Source organism: Bison bison, unplaced genomic scaffold, assembly GCF_000754665.1.
Source record: "Bison bison bison isolate TAMUID 2011002044 unplaced genomic scaffold, Bison_UMD1.0 scf7180017861046, whole genome shotgun sequence".
Lineage (NCBI taxonomy): Eukaryota > Metazoa > Chordata > Mammalia > Artiodactyla > Bovidae > Bison > Bison bison.
This window is the reverse complement of record NW_011491618.1, coordinates 986024-997608: the sequence shown is the minus strand read 5'-3', so window position 1 is coordinate 997608 and position 11585 is coordinate 986024. Positions and strand designations below refer to the sequence as shown.

The following is an 11585-nucleotide window of genomic DNA, read 5'->3' as shown; positions in this document are numbered from 1 at the left end:
GAGGGATGTAGCCACTGAGAAGGTATCCGGCCAATGGCCCTGGCATCCCTCTCCCCCTTACATTAGGTAGCTGCCCAAGTAACACCAGGCCAAGCTAACTTGTCTCCACAATCCCCATAGATCTTTAACCATCTGGACACTCCATGTCTGCTACCAAGAGATACTTGGGGAATACCTGAATGGATGGAAGATTGGGAGGATGGGGAGATGAAGGAAGAAGGATGGGTGGATGGATTGACAGGTGGACGCAGATGAAGAAGCTGCATTTCCATCAGGCTATCAGCCCCTGAATTCTTATTCTGCTGTATCTGAAGTCCAGGAATGCTTCAGTCAGGCTGCCACGTTCCAGTGGCTTGACTGTCACTCCCTAGCTGTGTCATCCAGAAGGACTGATTTTTCTCCTCCGGGAAGTGGGAAGAGTGATCCTCTCCACCTCCTGCACTGCCGGGAGGACTGTATGAAAAGTTACTAACCACAGACTTTTGACTTGCTGTTTCACTTTCCCCCGGCTGGGGTTTCTCAACTCTTTCCTCTTGCAAGATGCCTTATTCTCTAACCTGGCCAGAATCTTCCCATTGTCCAGATAAGGAAACAAAGGTTTTAGGTTTTACAAAGAGGTGATGACTAGCCCTCTTTTCACAGCAGATCAGCAGCAAGGTGAGGACTACAAACAGAGCTCACCTTCCATGCCCCCAGAGGCGATCCATGAGATGTTTCTCCCAGTTCAAGTTATCTGCTGTTTCCTGGACCCTGGTGGCCCTCGGTGTGGGTGGAACATATACATCAATCTGGCAACCAGGATGCAGCCCCTTTCTGGAATATGCTGGCCTTATAACCACGGGAAAAGATTAAAGGTGGAAGCAGTGCTGGCTCTTAAGCTCCTGCTTGGATGTGAGACTTGTCACTCGTGCTCAAGCACCACCAGCCAAGGCAAGCCCTGTGGCCAAGCCCTGAGTGGTCAGAGAAGCCCACATCCCACAGAGCCAAGGGCATGGCTCTCCTGTTTGGAGCCACCTGCCCCAGCCAGGACATCTGGCTGGATGCCACACCCTGCCTGTCTGCCCCAGGGAGGGTGTGGGTCCTGGCCAGGCCCCAAGTGCCCCCAGAGAGTACCCGTAGATTCCAAATCCATCAGGTGCAGCCAACCCAGTGTGGAGCATATCTCCGAAACTCCTGAGTAGAGACAGATGCTATCAGGCTCCTCCCGGTCCAGCCTGGCCCTGGGCTCCCCTCCCAGACAGGGTGAGGGCAGGGACCCGTTAACCATTAATCTGGGGGCAAATGGATAAATTTCCAGTCCACCAGGTCTACACCCAAACCCCTCCCTGCAGTCTGGCAGGAAACCCTCCTCAGAGCTCGACCCTTGGCAGGTCCAGAGCAGAACCTGATGTCAACTCCAGCCCAGGAGGCCCCACCCTGACCAGCCTCCGGTGTGGAGGGCAGCTTGGGGGCTGCAGGAGCAAAGGGCACAGCAGCCATCTAACCCCTCAAATGTCTTCCTCCCCACACCAGCAGTGGGTGTGAAGGACAATTTCTGCTCAGGCAGTTCCTATGTTTCAGAAATTGGGACCTCCCTTGTAGTAGTGATTGACAGGTAAGAGGACAAACAGGGAATGCTGGGAATTTGGGGCCAACAGGGCTGCACATCCTTCAGGGTTTGTCTCAAATGACATTTGCATATTATTTTTATATCATTAGACCTATATTATATAACTTATATTCTACTACACAATATTATCTACCATGGTTTTGGGTTTTTTTGGCTGTGCTGCATGGCTTGTGGGATTTTAGTTCCCAGTCAGGGAGTGAAGCTGGTCCCGGCAGTGAAAATGCTGAGTCCTTATCGCTGGACTACCAGGGAATTCCAATATCTACCATATTTTGAGTGCTTATTACTAAGTCCCTTAAATTACTCTTGCAGACACCTGTTGGGTTGGCTGCCTACCTGGTCTTTCTACCGCCATGGTTACCCTGTCAGCCATTTTATACCATGTGACCTTGCTCTGGCCTGTTGATTGGACCACTGAGGATCACATGACCCAAGCTGGGCCAATCCATTCTTTCTCTGGGAATTTGGAATTTGACTTAGAGCAAGCACACAGTTGCTTTCTCTCTCTTTCTTTGGGTGACTAGGCTTGTAACTCAGGAGGTACAAAGAGAAAGCTGATCCAAAGAGAGAGAGAAAGTGATTCAAACACAGAGAGAGAAGCAGAAGTAAGAATGGGAGGGAGAATTTCGGGAGCTTTTCAGTCCCTGGCCCCAGAGTCTTCCTGTGGTCATCACTGTTCTTGCTTGAGACACTTCTGTCTGTAGAACAACATCAAGGCTGGGAGTCAATTTGTCTAATTAAGGGTGTCATCTCTGATCACCCACCTCCTGACAGCTGTGGAGTACCACACTCCCTGGGCTGTCCTTGTGAGCTCAGTTCAGCAAACACCTTTTCCCCCATCAACGGTTCCTTGTTTTTTTAATTTCGTGTAATTGACCCTGTGATTGATGGCCCCAGGAGTCCAGTATAAAGTCGGTTAATTTTATTAGCAGTAATGACACTTAGTAGCGATTAATGGTCAGGAAAGGCAGTCAACCGCACAGGAGCCTCAGGCCACACCGGGCTCTGGTCTGCCCAGGGTTGCTCTCAAAAAGTACCCCCTCACAGCTTCAGGGACCCCCTTAAGGGCCTAGGAAGACAGTTGAGAGACATACCACCCAGTTTCCCTTTTGCTGGGTTGGCCAAAAAGTTTGTTCAAGTTTTACTGTAAGATGTTATGGAAAAACCCGAATGACCTTTTTAGCCCACCCAATATTTGTTTTCTATGTTATAGTCTGGGATCATTTTTCCTTTGAAGAAAGAGTACTGTGACATTAAACTTGGAAAATACTTCAGCTGGTTTCCTTAAACAGTGCTAGTAAACGCTGTAACACATGCCCTACGGATGCCAAGGTATCTGCTAGAGATGGTTTCTTCTTGGACCTCAGGAGAATTATAGGTGTTGGAGGTTCCAGTCTGTTCCAGGGTCCATGGGCATGATCAGTTCTCCTTTAAGAAACCATCTTTTCTGGCACCCCAGGCCTGAGAACCCCATCCACCAGGCCCTTCTGCAAAAATCTCCATCCCCCACATGTTAGTTGAGCTCCTTGAGGTTCAGATGAACAATCAGAGATCAAGTAAGCATCAAGACAAAACCTGTGGTTGTAATGAAGACACTGCCCCCTGGTCAGGTCAGATGCGATCAACCAAGCAAGTGATCAGTGTTCAGAACAGAAGCACAGAGGATGGATAATCTGTGAACTTGCCAATTGCCCTTCCAGACTGAGGAACAAGAGGGCCTCCAGGCCCCTGCCTGACTCAAGTGCCCCTGAGCCACACAGGACAACCCCGCCTTCATCGGTTGTACCTGCTTTGGCCCAGCTGGTCTGTCTCCCCCATTCCTGTTTCCTGTTGGGCTCTCTCAGGCTGACTGCAGCCTCTCACGTCCCATTAGGAAAGCAGCGACCCCATGTGACCAGCTCCATTCTCTTCTCCTCTTTGTCCCCAGCCTGTGCCCCTCTGCCCTCTGTGCCCTCAGCCAATGGCCCTTGGTGCTCAGGATGATAAGACCAGAAGCCCCACTCACACACAATGAGATGCCATTGGCTTTGACCCCAGAAACTCTCCAGTCACTTCCCAGGCTACCTTGTCTCCCTCCAAAGTGGGAAAAAGTCAAGGGTGCCCCTCAGGACTTCACTTCATATCCCACTTCCCCAAGCTCCCCTTCCAATCACCCGGCCTTTCCCACCCCTGCCTCCTTTCGCCTTGTCCAAGGCTCACCCCATCCATAGTTTTGGCTAAAGCTGCTCCATCTAGGGCATTTCCCTGGGGGTCCAGTGGTTAAGAATCCACCTTTCAATGCAGAGGATGTGGGTTGAATCCCTGGCCAGGGAGCTAGGATCCCACATGCCATGGAGCGACTAAGCCCATATGCCACAACTACTGAGCCCATGCTCTGGAGCCCACACACAGCAACTAAGACCCAACATAGCCAAATAAATAAATACATAATTATTTTTTGTTTTTTAAAGCTGCTCCATTTGGGATGACCTTGAAGGAAGCAAAAGCAGGTTCCCCCAGGCTTTGGGGGAAGCATTGGTCTAGCATCAACAGGACCCCAGGGACCACCAAACCCATGGGCAGAACTGGAAGTTCTCCCTGGAATGATCACCCACAATCTCCTACAGTGTGGGGATCCAAGGACCCTCAAGGCTGTTTAGCTCTGGGGAGTCTGGTCCCAGGTCTGCCCTCATTCACTGGTGACCCCAGGGATGTCCTCTCAGCCCCAAGCTCATTCTATACAACAAATACACCTTGTCTAGCAGAAGAGCCAGACCAGAGCCAGACTGCCTTGGCTCAAACCCTACCTCCACCTCTTACTAGCTGTGCCACCTTGGACAAGGCGCTTCACCTCTCCGTGCCTCACCTGTGATATGCAGACATCACAGGACTTTTCACATGGTTGTGGTGAAGACTGGGCTTCCCTGGTGGCTCAGACAGTAAAGAATCCATCTGCAATGCAGGAGATCCAGGTTCCATACCTGTGTCAGGAAGATCCACTGGAGGAGGGCATGGTTACCCACTCCAGTACTCTTGCCTGGGGAATCCCATGGACAGAGGAGCCTGGCAGGCTACAGTCCATGAGGTCACTAAGTGTCAGACAGGACTGAGCAAATAAGCATATTGTGAAGATTAAATGAATTAACATCTGTAAAGCTCTTAGAACAGTGCCTGGCACACAGTAAGCTCCAGGTCATTGGAGCTTACAAGAAGTGTAAGCTTATAAGAAGTGTCATTCTTCCTTAAAAAAAAAAAAATTATGTATTTGGCTCTCCTGGGTCTTAGTTACAGCACACAGGATCTTCAACCTTTGTTGTGGCATGCAAGATCTAGTTCCTTGACCAGGGATTAAACCTGGCCCCCCTGCATTGGGAGCACTGAGTCTCAGTCACTGACCACCAAGGAAGTCCCAAAAGTGTTATTCTTAAGCATCTGCTATGTGCCAGGTGCCGTGCTGGGTGCTGGGACATGCCATCACAACCTCTAGGTTGTGGGGACCCCAGATCCCAAGGGGGCAGGGGAAGGAGAAGGCTTTGAACCAGCCCAGCTCCTGGGGAAACCATCCGTAGCTGCTCAGGGACCAGATCAGATCTCCTAACACCATCAGGGTAAAAACCTGACCTCAGCCAGGCTCCTCCTGCCTGCAGTGGGAGGCCTGGGGCGGCGAGGGAGCAGGAGGAAGCTCTCAGGAGCTCGCTGGAGAAGGCCGAGCAGGGGGAGAGCATTTCCCATCACTGGGAGTGCCTGGCTCTGTTCTTCCAACCCCCACCCCCATCCATGTCTCTGCTTGAGAGGGTCTGATGGTTCCAGAGGAGGCCACCCCCAGGATGTGGGTGGGTGAGCAGGTAGGTGCCACAGGACAAGACTGGCGGTTCCCAGGGTGCTGGGTAAGGCCAACCTGTCTGGACCCTTAGCTGGAGGGACCAGGAGGTGTGCCTGGCACCCGGGCCGGTGCCAACTGCAGGCAGTTACCTGGGAACCAGGAAAGCCTTGTCCTGCCTGGAGCATTGGCCTTGGCCCTCAAAAACCCTATTAGATCCTCCTGATAACAGGTTTCCGCTGCAGGGCCATTTGCATGGTAAGTGGGCCTTTTGTGCTTTCATCTCAAATATCTCAGCCCATCTCTCCTGCCCTCACTAAGCCCCCTAAATACACACACACACACACACACACACACACACACACACACACACTCCCCACCTCTTCCCAGAAGGGGAGAGTTAGTGAGGGCAGTGTCTGGCCCAGGAAGAGGGCACATGGCTCCAGGCAGTCCTTTTTCAGAGCAGTGTTGGGGGGAACCCTCAACACCTCTGGCTCCTCTCCCCTCTCGTCATCTGAGGGGCCCCCGAGGTTTATGCTCCTGAGAAGCACCTCCCTCCCTCCATCCTTCACATTCCTCTCTCCTTGACAAGACTCACTGTCACCTCATACCTCCTCCAAGAAGATGTCCTTAGTGAGCAGCCTTAATGGCAAATTTGGCAGGTACCATTTCCCACCTTTATTCCAAGTCCTTCTCCCCACTCCTTTCACTCACTCATTTATTTAAATTTCAATATTGAGCATCAGCTTCAGGCCAAAGAAAACCAAAAGCCACCAGACTGCTCACAACATCCCTGTCTGGGTCGCAGCCTTCCTTTCCTCCCCAGCTTTCTGTCTCAGAAACTCTAGGACTGAATCAGTACACCTCCCCTTGCCCCACCCTGGAGCCCACCCCTGGCTCAGAAAGAAAAGAGCCTGGCCCAGCTGTGGGCTTTGTCTCTCCAAGAACTGCTCCACTTCCTGTTTTCCAGGGGATGCCTGCGGAGGATGGCATCATGGACTATGTGCTCAGGAGCTAAGTGGGCAGCAAGCAGCCCGCCCAACCAGCTTGCTTTGCATCTCAACAATCTCGGATATTTAGAGCGTGGCTGGTGCAACATCTGTGGAGGAAATGCTTCCCGCTTCCTCCTCCTGTCTCCCTCCCACTCCACTCAGGCTCAGGCTGGAGATGAGGAAGGGGTCTTTGTCCCTGGCACATACTGTACAAATCAGGTGGCATAGTGGCTATGGAGGGGTGGCCTCCCAGCCCCACACAAGTCTGGGGTGATAAACATCTCCCCCAGTTCCCTGGCCGTGTCCAAACGTACATTATTTGAATCAGTACATTCTAGGACTCGGGAAACCCTTCAGGATCACCCAGTTCAGAAGTTTTGCCCTAATGCCTCCTGGGAGGCAGAATCTCCTGAGGGCAGGCAGGAAGGGCCAGAGGTTTACCAAGTAGATAGGTCTCTGTTTTGACTTCTCTGGTGCCCTGGAGGTTCATCTAAGGGTTTTGTGTTTTGTTTTTTTTTTTTGTCTCATATGACCCTGAGTTAATGGCAAGCCTGGGTCTGCACTCCAGTTCTCCTGATTGCTTCTATCAAGACTGACAGTTTTTGCTTGCCATTTTAATATATCAGGGAAACAGAATCAGCCATCATCATAGTAAATGTCCAGGGTGATAGGACCACAAGATGGGTAGGATAGAAGGAATGGAAGCCTGGTCAGGTCTCCTCCTCAGGCCCCCTGGGCAGTTAAAGGGAGAGAAGGACCCTGGTCTAAAACTGAGTTTCTCTTCAGCCAAGAGTCAAAAATAAAACTTAGAGAAGTGGACTGCCAATTCATACTAAAGTGTGACAGTCTGATATAATAAGGCTAGTGCCTGAGAACGCACTTTGCTAGACAAGAGAAGCTGAAAGGAGAGAGTCTGGGATCATGAAGAGAAGAGAGAAAGGGGAAGCCTGGGGTGAGGAAGGGAAGGGGAAGGGAAAAGGGGGGCTGGAAGGCTTAAGATAAACTTCCCCAGCTTCTTGGGTTCACAGGCCCAGCCTTGAGCCAGCGGAGGAGTATTAACAGTTTGGAAGACACAGTGTGGCAACTGCAGAGAAAAGCAAGTAGTCACTGAGGCTGTATCACCATGGGGCAAGCAACACCCCCACCAGCTCTGCCCCAACCATGGGACCTGGCTCACGGGCTGGGTGACTTCTGCCAAGTTTTTTTTAAACCATGGTTAAGCTGACCAACTAACCAGCTTGGCAGGCTCTTGGGTGGTCACCCTCCTCAAGGCGGACAGGCAGGCTCAGGCCGGGCTGTGGGCCCTGAGAGCCTGGCCCCTGGTGAATGCCCCATGCGCAACCACCTGTGATGAGGACAATTCCATTGTTTGCAGATGCTCCAGGAGGAGGTGTCCCAGGCTGCAGGTTCCATGCAGCTTCCATTCGCCTGCTGGCAGGACACAGGAATAGCCCATGCCCCTCCACACCCCTCCTCTCTAAAGATGGCAGGAACTTCCACCTCGTCAAGAAACCCTTCCCCGAATAGGCCTGGTGAGGGCCAGAGTGGTCAGGACAGCCCCGGGGGATGGATGGAGTTGTAAGAGGCTTCCTTGGGAAGAGAGTAGGGTCTTCCAGAGCAGGACCAGAGCAAGTTCCCGTGCTGGACTGTTCTGGATGCAGAGCCAACCAGGGCTGTAGCAAAGGGCCCCTCCTCTCAGGCCAGGCTCTTTCTTGTCCTCCTGCCTTGGCTAAAGTAATCCAGCCTCCATGCCTTTCTTCATGGTATAACCGCTACCTAGGTTGCCTTCCCCAGTCCAAAAAGCCCTCATGGATCCCCGGGACTCATAACCACAGCCTTTTCAACACTTGACTCAAAAATGCAGGGAACGGGAAAGGTGATCCTGAGGCCCCATCCAGCTTTAATAGGCTAAGATGCTTGTCTGCCTCTTCCAGAAGTCCTCCTTACTTGCCAGCCCCATCCCACTCTGACCATCCAACTTCTCTGACTTCTCTGTATTTTGGGATTATAGCACCATTAGTTCTTCATGGTTCACACTTTTTTTTCCTTCTTCCTCAGGGCTGTAGAGAGTGTCTCTCCAAGTAGCCTGTAACCCCCTTGGGAGAGGTCCTGGTTTCTCATCCCCAGAGGTCCCCCAGCCCCAGCCCAACACCTGCTGACTGCATACATCCCTCAGAGGACCAATCAGAGAGTATACGTTCAGGCTCTTCCTCAGCTTCTTCCCAGCCCTCCAGGCCCAAATCACTGGCCTCCCTGCTGTCTCAGTCCCAGGCTGCAGGGGTCACCCAGTGACCCCCAATCCCACCAAGAAATCTTCCCAAACTCAAGCCTTGCTCTGGAAGGGCGTGGCTCCGGAAGGGTGTGGCTTCGGAAGGGCGTGGCTATGAAGGAGCTGCCCTGTGGCCACACCCTCCCCAGCCCTCAGGCTGGGAACTAGAGTGCTTATCACTTACCAGATCAGTCAGACCCTGACTCCTCCAACTAGCTCAGCCCCTCTGAACCTGTTTCTGGGGACAAGCTATGCTTGGTCAGCCAGAGCCTCCCTTGATACGCAGTGAGAACTTGGCCCAGGTATTTCTTTAAAACACAACCTGCACCTCCTCTCATGATGATGTTCTATAAGCTTACTGCAGGTTCACAAAATTTCCTCCATGATTCAGGACTCCAGGATGCTCGGACAACTACAGTTTTTTTGTTATGGTTCTGGTGAGCTCATGTGGCAGCAAGACTTGACCTAAACCGAAATGAGAATACTCATGGTCTTTATCTCAACGCGTAGATGTTTTTCTGCAAAAATAATCATGTCTGATTACTGGGTGCTGCCCTCCAAATTGTTAAGGATGTTATGTGATACATGGTATACATATTATCTTTAATATAAAAATAATATAATATGCATCTGGCCTCAAAGGGATGGTCACTATGGGGAAAGCAGAACTTCTCTGCGCTTACCCTTAAACCAGACTCTTTGGAATTTCCAGGACTGACTGAATATGGTGGTTTGATTTTCTCTTGGCTCTTTGAAAGTCTCCCAGTGAGACAGTCTGGGCTGGAAGTGTCTGGCCCCAACCCCGGCTCATCTCTGCTGCCCCCAGGATTCCCACAGAAGGTCAGGTGTGGCTGACTTCCAGAGTCTGACAGGGGCTCACTGCTTTGCTTCTCGCTCCTGTCCAGGCAGAGGCCAGGTCATGGCCAGGCAGCTTGTGCTGAGAGGGCCATGCAGAAAGGGTCAACAGACAGGGCAGAGAGGGAGGTTCAGGGGGCAAGGAAGGGTCAGCGGAAAGGAAAGGGGACTACCCACCCCGACGGTCACTATGGATCAGGAGGCAATGCTAGGGATTGTGGGGGGAGCTGACCAACAATGGAGTCCCAAGACTTCTGCTTAAAGGATACTATGCATGAATCCGAAACATGAGCACATAAAAAATTAGGTAACATACCTAGAGTTGAAGACATGTAGTGCCAGAGATACCTATGACGTATGCCAAGTGAAAGAGGCTACAGGGCAGAGGACTCAGAAGGTCAGAGCTGCCCAGGTCTCAGCTGGGCATCAGCAGGTGAGAGGGATGAAGAAGTTGGCTCCGGATTCTAACAGACTAGAATTCAAGTCTAGGTGCTGCCAGTCAGTAGCTCTGTGACTTTGGGCAAGGCACTTGGCCTGTCTGAGCTTTCCCCCGCTATTCACCTCTAAAGGAAGAGAATTCCACCATCACCTACCTCCTGGGATGTCATTTGGTTAAATGAGATTATGCACATAAAGGGCATAGGAAGGATTCAAATTATACAATGACTGGGATAAAAGAGGAAGGGAGGAAGCAACAAATGTCAAAAAGATGCTCCTCTACTTGGGATTCTCTAAGACAGACCACTAGATTTCTTGGACTCCATATATGTGGATAGCATTTCAGCACTTTTATATACACAAAACCCTCATAACAACCCTACAAGGTAAAGATTAGCCATTTTATAGATGGGAAAACTGAGGTCAGAGCAGCTAACTGACTTGTCCTGGGTCACCATTAGTAAGTGGTTGGCGGGAGGATTTGCACTCTATCCGTGTGATTCCAAGTGCTCCTTATACTAAAGCAGGGCCTTAGGCTGTGTCCCATCCTACTTAGGCTGATATCAAAGTGAGGGTGACCCTCACAGCACCTGGCCCACCTCCTCCTGAGCCCAACTTCTACCTGAGCACACAAGCCTAAAGGCACCAGGACCTCTCTTCCTTAGAAGTTTCCAGCCCAGGAGTCCCTCCCCACCACTTGCTTCTCTTTCCTCTCTTTCCCTCCATCAGCCTCAGAAACTTCACCACCATCCACGGAGGAGGCTGGTTTGACCTCAGCTCTAGAGCCCAGCTTCTCAAGAGTTAGAGTTGAGCTAGAGACAAGCTAGTCTAAATTCCTTTCCCAAATTCAATGATTCTTATCAGTGATGTTTGGCTTGCAATCTACCACCCCAAAGCAGTAAAATTTCTTCCTTTCTTCTCTCTAACCCTGTTTTCCTCAGGACCCAGTCAATTCCTAGCACTGTTCAAAAAAAAATCCAAACACATAAAACACTTAGGAATAATTTTTTAAATGTTTGTAAGATCCATACACTGAAAATTATAAAACACTACTGAAAGAAATTTTAAAAGCTCCCCTAAGAGAGATATGGCCAGTTTATAAACCAATAGACTCAATATTGTCAGAAGGCAAATTGACTTACAGATTCACTGCAATCCCAAGCAAAATCCTAGCAGGCCTTCCTACAGATATCAATAAGTTGATACTAAAATTTATGTGGAAACATAAAGGATCTAGAATGGCCAAAATAACTTTGAAAAAGGACATAATGTATAGTACTTGGTTTCAAGATTTACCACACAGTGGCAGTAATTAAGACTGTGGTACTGGCCCAGAGATAAGCTTTGTTGGTGGTGTTCAGTTGCAAAGTCATGTCCAACTCTTTGCAGCCCCATGGACTGCAGCAGGCCAGCCTTCCCCATCCTCCACTATCTCCTGGAGTTTGCTCAAGTTCATGCCCATAAGCTTACCAAATAGAATAGCGAGTCCAGAAATAAGCCCTCATATATTGGGTCAATTGAGTTGCAATAAAGATGATGATAAAGAAAGGATCACCTTTTGGACAAATGGTGCTGTAACAAGTTAATATCTACATGGAAAACAGTAAACTTCAATGCTTACCT

At 50.4% G+C, this 11585-nt stretch overlaps 1 protein-coding gene across 1 annotated transcript in view; it reads right to left on the bottom strand.

Moving 5' to 3' along the window:
• The window catches only part of WNT9B (wingless-type MMTV integration site family, member 9B), a 5756-nt gene extending 3792 nt beyond the window's left edge, over positions 1-1964 (bottom strand). Inside the window, exons 1-2 of the mRNA XM_010832506.1 lie at positions 1946-1964; positions 682-823 (exon numbers count right to left, since the gene is read on the bottom strand). Coding sequence (XP_010830808.1) covers positions 682-823; positions 1946-1964 — 161 coding nt within the window. The remainder of the gene's footprint in view (positions 1-681; positions 824-1945) is intronic.
• Between the last annotated feature and the right edge of the window lie 9621 nt (positions 1965-11585).